The sequence below is a fragment of the Camellia sinensis genome, chromosome 13, assembly GCF_055761805.1.
Source record: "Camellia sinensis isolate YWXY chromosome 13, ASM5576180v1, whole genome shotgun sequence".
NCBI classification, from domain to species: domain Eukaryota; kingdom Viridiplantae; phylum Streptophyta; class Magnoliopsida; order Ericales; family Theaceae; genus Camellia; species Camellia sinensis.
The window spans coordinates 119,860,406-119,871,108 of NC_138973.1; the positions used below are offsets into that span (position 1 = coordinate 119,860,406).

The window sequence follows — 10,703 nt, forward strand, 5'->3', positions numbered from 1 at the left end:
TAATTTATTTTGCAATTCACAACCATCCTTACAAAATTGAAAGAGATGTTATTGGATTAATATGTTACTATTGTCTTATCATTATTGTAATTTTTTACTTTTTAGAAATATTGAGCTCCATTATATTATTTTTTTACTTATTTTAATGATTTTTGAATTTGAATTTTGAATGATTTGGTATGGGAAGGAATTAGATTTAAAATAATATTGAACAATGAATTTGTTGGTTGGTTCACGGTTTAAATTCAACTTTATTATTATTATTATTATTATTGATTTAATCTAGTTGTTACACTTATATATATGCGGAAGCATGCGGAAGCAGGTAAGTGCTGCCACAGCATATTGTTGAAACAGAAATGCGCCGGACCCCCAGCAAATGTGACCCCCACCGACCCCCAGTGCCACGTGGCACTGCGGGATTGGGAGAAAGAAAAAAAAAAAAAAACAGAAAACTGGCCAATGAAGGCCCGCCACGTCACTGGGGGTCGACCCCCAGTGGGGGTCTGTAGCAGCACTGATTGTTGAAACAACACAAGAATACTATTTTGTTTATTATATAAAAAAAATAAAATAAAATAAAAAATTGAAACACATGAACGCATTAAGCCGCGGTCTTATTTTAGGAAAACGATACTTTTTTTTTTTTTTAGAGAGGATAAGCAATTACACAGAGGAAGACGCCTCAGACATCACCAACGCCATTAAAGAAGGAGGAACCTCCTCCATCCAAATACGTGGCGACTCAAAATCAAAGGCTAACCTACTTAAACAATGAGCCACCGAATTGCCATCTCGACAAACATGCGAAACCGATGAAGAAGGAAACCGCAAGAGGAGCGCTTGAGCCACCCCCACAAAATGACCATAGCAAGAGAAGTTATCCGCCTTACCTTGGATTGCAGCCACCACATTTTGAGAATCACCTTCCAGATGAATATGGCCCAATCCCAAATCACAAGCCAATTGAAGAGCTTTTATCGCTCCCATTGCTTAGGAAAACGATACTTAAATAGGTTGACTTTAAAGTTTTGTTTTGTATTGATTCCGATAGTCAATTTTTTTTTTTTTTTTTTTTTGGACATTTTTAGTCTCGTTTGATATTTGTTTTTAAACTCTTTTGATTTTTGTGATAAAAAAAAATGTAATGATTATGATTTAGATATGACATTTTATTTTATTAATTTATATAACATATTTTTTCTTTTTGTCATTTTTTAGTCTCAAAATATTTACCAAACGAGAACTAAAAAAAGGAGAACAGGATAGGTGGTGTCATAGCTTAGTGCTGTCACAACACAGCGGCACTGTTTTGTTTATTATATTAAAAAAAAACTGTTGAAACACGGAAGTGGGTATGTGCTGTCATAGCATAGTGCTATAATTATTGAAAATAGTTATAAAATTTTGGGTAAGACAAAAAAAAATTTCTAAGTTTGGTCCATTTTTTAGGTGGGTCTCGAGTATCGATTTTCGTGGGTCAAAGTGGTAACGCGTTCTATACCGCGTTGTGATTCACGTGGTATATTTGGTTGCTCAAAACCATTACCAAGTAAATGAAAAATTAAAACCAAAACATAATCCATGGAGTTTTTATGAAAAATCTTTAAAGGTTTGAATAAGGCATGTCCCACATTGATTTGGTGGGAAGTTTGGAATGGGTTTATAAGGCATGAGTTTGGTACTTACGGTGTGCCCCAATGGGTACCCAAGTGTTTTAAAGAGGGAGGTTATGAGCAAAATGGGCTAGCCCCATTGGACCCAAAAATCACCACACACGCGCGAGAACGCCGGCGCGGGTGTGTGGTTGGGTTGGACTTGCTTGGCCCAATACTTATCTTTTTTGGCCAAAAACATTTTAATTAAATTTTATTTTTTGTAAAATAAAATACAGAATTCAAATTAAACCGGAAATAAACTGGTCTGATTTTTTCTGTACACCCAAACAAGGCCCTTTCCTTTTTTATCTGTTTGAATTTTGAACCAACAGATTTAAGTCTGTTTAAATCAAAACCAAAGAGGTTTCATACCTGTTCAAACAGGATTGCATCTATTCAATTCAAAACCTGCAGCCACCATTACATCTATAAATAGACTAGCCTCCCATTTGGATTACAACTCCAATTTTCGCACTCCACCTTCTGCTATAAATCTCTGCATTTTGCTGCATTTAATTTCTGAAAGAAAGAGTGTAAACACTTAGTGTGTTCGTTAGGCAAACAATTTGTAGTGCTGCTATTGTTTGTAGTTGATCATTTCATCCTGGGAGATAGACGTCCACATTCTGAAAGCACTGTGAAGATGACGAATCTGTCTTAAGGACACCATGTCAAACATTGGACTTGATCAGAATTATTATTCGAACAATTAATCAAGTAAGTTGTTTAATTTATTTTCTGTATGATTTGTTTATTTAAATCAGATTTTAATTTTGTTTTTGTAACAAAATAAAATCTGTTTTTATTAATTTATTTATTTATTTCTAGTTTGATTTTTGTAATCAAACAAATTCTCTCCTTTCCTTTATTTCTTTATATTCTTGTTGTTGTTTAGTACACAACAAAATTTAATCTATTTAAATACAGTGTAGATTGTCCTACAATCTTAAGACAAATTTTTTTTGGTATCTTCATTGTATTTAATTTTCTGTGATTTCATAAGACATATTCTCGTTGGAAAAACAAATAGTGTTTTATGCTATTTGACAGATAGTAGTAATATACTGTCTCTTTTCTTTGACAACTACTAGTAAATATACTGGTGTCATTAACAATTGCAGAATATTAATTTGTGTTACAAAAAATTATTGTGATATTTTATTTTTCTAGTTTTAGTAATAAGGAAAATAAATTTATTTTGTATTATAATTTATTTTCTGGTTTTAGTAACAAGAAAATTAATTTGTATTTTAATTTTTTCTGATTTTTGTAATCAAAGATTATGGCTACTACTACTGAAACTGCAACTGGAAGTGGTACACCGATTATTACACCAACATCGGTCTCTATCCAGAACCATGTTCATGTACCAATCAATCATGGAGAAAAACTAGAAAAATTTAACGGTACCGAGTTTAAGAGATGGCAGCAGAAGATGTTGTTCTATCTTACAACTCTTAATTTGGCCCGGTTTCTCCATGAAGAGGCTTCAGCACTTAAAGAGGGTGAAAGTGATCGGCAAGTTATTGCCACTATAAATGCTTGGAAACATTCAGATTTCCTGTGCAGAAACTACATCCTCAATGGCCTTGATAATATGCTGTATAAGGTATACAGTCCTCTGAAAACAGCAAAAGAATTGTGGGATTCTTTGGAGAAGAAATACAAGACAGAGGATGCCGGTAAGAAGAAATTTGTCGTCGGTAAATTTCTGGACTTCTTTATGGTAGACTCCTAAATGGTAATTTCTCAAGTTCAAAGTTTTCAATTAATTTTACATGATATTCATTCAGAAGGTATGTCTCTTAACGAGTCTTTCCAAGTCGCTGCTTTAGTAAAAAAGTTACCACCGGCTTGGAAAGATTTCAAAAATTATTTAAAACATAAACGCAAAGAGATGGCCATGGATGAACTTATTGTAAGACTGAGAATTGAGAAAGATAACCGAAAAGCTGAAAAGAGGAATAGGAAAAATTTCATCGAGTCCAAGGCTAATGTGGTTGAACAAGTTCATAAACCACATAACAAAAAAAGGAAGTTTACTGGAGATGGTCCTAAACAAGGCGATAGCAGCAAGAAGTTCAAAGGAAAATGATATAACTGTGGCAAGATTGGACATCGAGCTTCTGATTGTCGCTGTCCTAAGAAGGATCATGGAAGTACAAGCAAGAAGACTACCAATCAGGCTAACGTAACTGAACTAGATTACATCTCTGACGGGGTGAATGACATCAATCTCTCTACTGTGGTGTCTGAGGGTAGCTTGGTTGGAAATCCCAAAGAGTAGTGGGTTGACACTGGAGCAACTCGTCATATATGTACGGACAAGAAGATGTTCACTACCTACAATGAGGCTGCAAATGGTGAACAACTTTTCATGAGAAATTCTTCTACTTCTACTGTGGCTGGACAAGGAAAAGTGATCTTGAAGATGACATCAGGGAAAGAACTGACCCTCAACAACATACTGCATGTACCTGACATCCGAAAGAATTTAGTTTCTGGTTCTTTGTTAAGTAAAAATGGTTTTAGGCTTGTTTTTTAGTCTGATAAATTTGCATTAACAAAGAGTGGTATGTATGTTGGTAAGGAATACATGAGTGATAGTCTTTTTAAGTTGAATGTAATGACAGTTGTACCGAAAGTTGCTATGAATAAGAATAACACATCTTTTGCTTATATTCTTGAGTCGAATTTATGGCATAGTAGATTAGGACATGTAAATTATGATGCTTTGCGTAGATTAATTGGTTTGGTTTATATACCAAAGTTTGAAATTAATCCTAATCATAAATGTGAAGTTTGTGTAGAAGCGAAACTAACTAAGGCTCTATTTAAATTAGTTGAAAGAAAAACCGAACCTCTAGAATTAATTCATACTGATGTATGTGATCTAAAATTTGTTCAAACTAGAGGAGGCAAAAAGTATTTCATAACATTTATCGATGATTGCACAAGATATTGTTATGTTTATTTACTTAGAAGTAAAGATGAGGCCTTAGAAATGTTTAAACTCTACAAAACAGAAGTTGAAAATCAACTTGGTAAAACCATTAAAATGGTTAGAAGTGATAAGGGTGGTGAATATGATGCGCCATTAAATGAATTTTATGCACAACATGGCATTATTCACTAGACTACAGCACCTTATTCTCCACAGCAAAATGGAATTGCTGAAAGGAAGAATAGAACACTAAAAGAAATGATAAATGCCATGTTACTAAGTTCAGGCTTACCACAGAACTTGTGGGGGGGAAGCAATATTGTCTGCTAATTATGTTTTTAACAGAATACCCCACAAGAAAACCAACAGCACTCCTTATGAATTGTGGAAAGGTCGACCACCTTCCTACAAATACTTAAAAGTGTGGGGATGTTTGGCAAAAGTTGAAGTTCCTGTTCCTAAAAAGACTAAGATTGGACCAAAAATAGTAGATTGTGTGTTTATTGGTTATGCTCAGAATTGTAGTGCATATCGGTTTCTGACTTATAAATCAGAAATACTTGATATAAATGTGAACACTATTATAGAGTCAAGGAATACTGTGTTTTTTGAACATGTCTTTCCTTACAAGAAAGGACAGGAATTAAGTTCACAGAAAAGAACTTATGATTGTACACAAAGTCAAGAGACTAATGACAATCAAACACAAGAGACTAGTAATGGTCTCGACCAACAGAATTTAACTGATGATAAACCAAGAAGAAGTAAGAGAGCGAGAACATTGTAGACACCCCATTTTTGACCGACCTTAAGACTCAGACGTCACCAATTGAGTGCTTGGTGATGTTGCATAATGTGCTCGTTCAGAAGTTTCAGAGTTGCGGCCGTGAGCCCTGCCTCCGGACTTCCGAACCCTTTTTTGTGCCTTGCCTCGGTTCGCGAACCAGGCTCGGTTTTCTTTGTTTCTTTTCCTGAGGGGAGGGAGAGGTCCCGTAGACCATCTCTCAGTGGCCGTGGGCTACATTTGGTGGCCGTAGGCCATTTTGCCCATTTTGGAGTCCGGTTCCCGGTTTTCGGAGCCGTCAGGCCGTGTGCCTCGGTTCGGGACCGCCTAACCATCTTCGTTTGTTCTGATTTTTGGCATACTTCCTTTCTATTCCATTTTGAGGGACACTGGGGTCTGAGAAACCCACTTCGTGGCCGAATGCCACTTTCGGTGCTTAACAGCCCATTTTCAAGACCCCGAACTGCGCGTTTTGGCCCCCAAACATTCGTTTTGCAACGGTTTTCGTTCATTTTTGGCAGGTACCTCTGTTTTATCACTGGGAAGGTCACTGAAGGGTGGGAGGCCAGTAATTGTTGCAGCAACCAGTTATATATCCTCCGACGCCTTCCGACGCCCGTTTTTCACACTTCCGGGCTAATGTTGAACACCTTGGGCCCACTTTCTTAAACTTTGAACCACATACTTGTGATGTACACACATGGGAGGACCCTAAAAGTTGGTGGCCGGCCAGTAATTCCACCTGACCCTTTTGAACCCCTCCTTCCGGGCTAATGTTGAACACCTTGGGCCCACTTTCTTGAACTTTGAACCACATACTTGTGATGTACACACATGGGAGGACCCTAAAAGTTGGTGGCCGGCCAGTAATTCCACCTGACCTTTTTGAACCCCTCCTTCCGGGCTAATGTTGAACACCTTGGGCCCACTTTCTTGAACTTTGAACCACATACTTGTGATGTACACACATGGGAGGATCCTAAAAGTTGGTGGCCGGCCAGTAATTCCACCTGACCCTTTTGAACCCCTCTTTCCGAGCTAATGTTGAACACCCTTGAGCCACTTTCTTGGACTTTTAACCGCAGGGTTGTATTGTACACACATGGGAGGACACCATCATGTGGTGGCCGCCCACTAAACCAGCTTGACCCTTTTGACCCCTAGCCGGCCGGCTAGGGGATGTGGCCGGCTGGCCACCTGCAACAAAAATACTTGGTCGTCCATGATCCTCACACTGTTCACTTTACAGCTGTATAGCTTTATCCCCCAGAAAATATCTATATCCGGGGGATATTTTGTGGGGGAAAGCTTGCCTCCTTTTCCCCCACCTTTTGCCCCTCTTTTTTGGTCCATATAAAAAAAGGCTAGCACTTATATTAGAGATTAGAAAAAATTGCTTCCAAGTCTTACATTGCTTCCCCTCTCCTTCTCTCATTTCTACCCTAAAACATTCAAGTTTCACACTTCATTCCTTCATCACCACCAAGCACCACCATCACCACTTCATTTCCAGCAACAAGGAGGGCTTCTCAAAGGCTAAAGGTGCTGCAACTCGGTCCAAGAAGCAACAAAAGACTTGTCTCCAAGGGTGAGTTGCCATTTCCTCTTTTTTTGAGCTTTTCTTTGCAACATTTCTTAGCCATCTATGATTTTTTCTTTGAGCTCCGGCCATAACTGAAAGTGGCCTTATTTTGAGATCATTTTCATGTCTCATTAAGGGCTCAACCCTGTTTGAGCCCTCCATCTTGCACTTGCTTCATTATCCCTCTAAAATGTCATTTTCATGCATGATATTTTTAGCTTGTGTGTGATTTGTTTTGGAGCATATTGTAAACTTATAATAGGCTTATTTTGAGCCCCTCTTCAAGATTGAAGAAGGGCTCAACACTGTTTGGGACCTCCATGCTATACTTGCCTTTATACTCCCTTTTTGGTCCCATTTTTACATGCTTTGGAAGCCTATTGTGCTTTGGTTTTTGGCCATTTTACAGCACTGAAAATAGTCTCATTTTGGTCCATTCTTCATGTTTCATTTAGGGCCTTTCATGGTTTGGGACCTCCATATGCCACTTCATGTTATATCTCTCTTTTGGTCCCCATTCTTGCATGTTTTGTTAGCCTATCATGCTTTTGTTTTTGGTCTTTTTATAGGCCTAGAAATAGTCTTATTTTGGCCCATTCTTCATGTTTCATTAAGGGTCTTTGGCTGTTTGTGGAATATTTTGCATACCTCATGTTATAGCCTCTTTTGAGCCTTATTTTGCATTGCATTTCTAGCATGTTTGTATACTGTTTTGGAGTTTTTACAGTTCTGTAAATATGCTTATTTTTGGTCCCTCTTCAATGTTGTAGAACGGAATTTTTCAGTTTGGGCTTTGCATATACCACTTGCCTCTTTGGCCACCTTTTGGCCCTTTTTCTTGCATGGGAATGCAACCATACCTGTGTTTGTTTTTGGGGTTTTTACAGTTCTGGAAAACATCATATTTTGGGCCCCTCTTAAACTTTGTTGAAGGGCCCTAACCTGTTTGAGGACAGAAGCTATGAGTTGCTTCTTAATCCCATGTTTAGGGCCATTTCTTGCCTGCTAGTTTTGCCCTATCTTTGCTTGCTGTTTGGCCTTGTTTTGAACTGGAAAAATGCTTATCTTGGGATTGCCTTGCTTCTGTATTTTCATTGCATGTGCCAATTATGCATGTTTGGTATAGCTATAGGCCATTTCGGGTGCCTAATTTTGCATTTCGGGAGAGATTCGATGCATCGGGTGTGTTTTCACCTCATTTCGGGGCTGTTTTCCCCCACATTTCATTGCTGAAAATCCATTAACATGTTTTCATATCATTTTCCATGCATTTGCATTGCATATGCCATTGCCTCGGTTTGCGTGCCCGTGTGCACGCATTTCGAGGCACTTCATTTTCACCCATCGGCCTCTTATGTGAGTGTGGCTGAGGCTCTCTCATGTTGGTACAAGCCCATATCATATTTCCATGTTATTTGCATCGCATTCTGCCATTGCCTCGGTTTGCGTGCCCGTGTGCACGCATTTCGAGGCATCTCATTTTTACAGTATAGTGCATACTAGGTTGTATCTTAGATCGCATTCTGTCATTTTCTCGGTTTGCATGCCCGTGTGCACGCATTTCAAGGCATCTCATTTTTACAGCATAGTGCATACTAGGTTGTATCTTAGATCGCATTCTGTCATTTTCTCGGTTTACGTGCCCGTGTGCACGCATTTCGAGGCATCTCATTTTTACAGCATAGTGCATACTAGATTGTATCTTAGATCGCATTCTGTCATTTTCTCGATTTGCGTGCCCGTGTGCACGTATTTTGAGGCATGTCGTTCCATAGCATTGTGTATGTTAGGATTGTATCTTAGTTGCATTTCATGCATGTCATGCAGATTGCATCGTGTTCGGAATAGGAGTTAGCCCGGGCACGGGAAACGAGGTGCATTTCGTACTCCGAGTGACGGAATGTATCTCAATTCCCCAGTCACCGACACTCCGAATCATCCATGATGGAGTTAGGTCTTGTTGTGTTTTCATGTGCATCCATTCTATATTGAGTTGCAATTCGACTCCTCGGCCATCATGCCTCGGTATGCGTGATTGGTGGCACGAGGATTGAGGTATGCATATATTTGTGAAATAAATTGCTATGCCCCTTTCCTGCTCTCTGTTGCAGCAAAATAAAGAATCAGCAACTTTTTAGAGTTTGGCGCGCATTTCAAGAAAAGGTGTAAACAGAGGCTAATTGGGGCATCCCAGTGGATTTCCGCGCAAGGCAGCCCAGACATACATCATTCATCAGAAGCAAGGCAGTCCCTGGCTTGCACGCCAGTCTTACAGCTTTCTTAGTTAATTTGTTAATTAATTAGGAATTTGTACATTATTCGGACTGTAATATTTGGACTGTAATATTCTTTTATTTGGGACTGTATTATTTATTCAGACCCTCTGTGCGAGGGCATAATTGTAATAAGTGTGTGTGAGTGTGATGTATGTCTTCCAACCCCACGTCTTTCTTCCCTTTTATTTATCCGCTTATGATGGTTAGATTAGGGCATATTTCAATTAGCATACAGTATGAAAGCATGTTTGCATCATTCATCTGTTTTGCATGCACCGGGCTCGGCGCATCATACTAACTGCATTGTATTTCAATTCCCAAGTTGAATACATGATAGCTGTAGCATTTCATATGCCATGTTTAGAATAGCCGAGCCTGCTATAGTTTGCATTCTTGCATGTGTTGCATTAGGCAATTCTGTATACTTAGGATCATGCATGATTTCTAACGTAGTTTCTGTTTTGGCTTGGAGTACCCGGTAAGTTCTATGCTTTAGCATCCTTGCATGCGTGTGAGTGGCTGCCATGAATAGCATGCTTACCATGAGGCTATATGCTTATGTGATATAACTGCCTGAATGCCTGTAGGTGAAGGTTGGGTTACTTAAATTGAAATAAATCATCAAATGTTTTAAGCCTACCTGCGGGTAGCAAGCCATTTTCAAAAAGCGAACATGAAATGTTTTGTTCCAATTCAGGCGATCCAGTCTATACTTGTATGCTGTGCGCATCACATAGTAACCTAGGCTAATAACCGGAATAAGAACATACAACGTTTTCAAAAATAGATATCATGGTTAGTAGAGGCCGGTCTATGACCGGGCGAGCGGGGGTGCTCACGAAGTGACCTTCCCCAATCGTACCCAAGTTCCCGAGCCGAGGCAACTTTGGTGATGACGGACACGTGGCCTTTGGCAACGAGTCAGGGTTTCCTAAATTTCCCAAAATAAAATATTTAGGTGGCGACTCTGTATCTGGCAAAGCAGTCCATGTTTGGCACTTCTTTCAAAAATCTGTTTTCTCAAAATAATTTGCCGGATTTGGACTCTTTGGTTCAGACTTAGAACTGTGACGACAAGTCGAGTCCGAGCTGTAGCGAGGTCCCCCGCGGGCTTGTTACAGTTTCTGGCGACTCTGCTGGGGAATTAGAGAACTTGACTCGAACCCAGAATCTCTGTTTTTGACTACACTTGTGTGTTTCTTTGCATTGCATTTGCATTGGTGCGCCTAGGACACCGTGTTTGCCATCTGCTATTCCTGAACGGTTTGCCGGAGGCTTGTCTTGTCAAGGCATGACCATAAGGCTGACCGGTTGTGGGCTCTGCCAGTATGGGAACACAAACCCCGGTTTTACCGGGGCACCCTCTTTGACCATTCGACCTAGTACATATTCGGATCCATAGTGACCATTCCAAACTAGGACAGGTTGCTTACCCGTTTATAGGTTGTTTGAAACCGCT

The 10,703-nt window shown here is 39.3% G+C and overlaps 1 protein-coding gene across 1 annotated transcript; it reads right to left on the bottom strand.

Annotated features, from left to right (window-relative positions):
* Positions 1-666: 666 nt before the first annotated feature.
* Positions 667-990, bottom strand: LOC145805671 (uncharacterized). The gene has a single exon (XM_082900844.1). The coding sequence runs from the start codon at positions 988-990 to the stop codon at positions 667-669; it is 324 nt and encodes a 107-aa protein (XP_082756970.1).
* Between the last annotated feature and the right edge of the window lie 9,713 nt (positions 991-10,703).

Bases quoted from the DNA above. Each gene is read 5' to 3' on its own strand.
- LOC145805671 (XM_082900844.1), bottom strand. From the start codon at position 990: ATGGGAGCGATAAAAGCTCTTCAATTGGCTTGTGATTTGGGATTGGGC.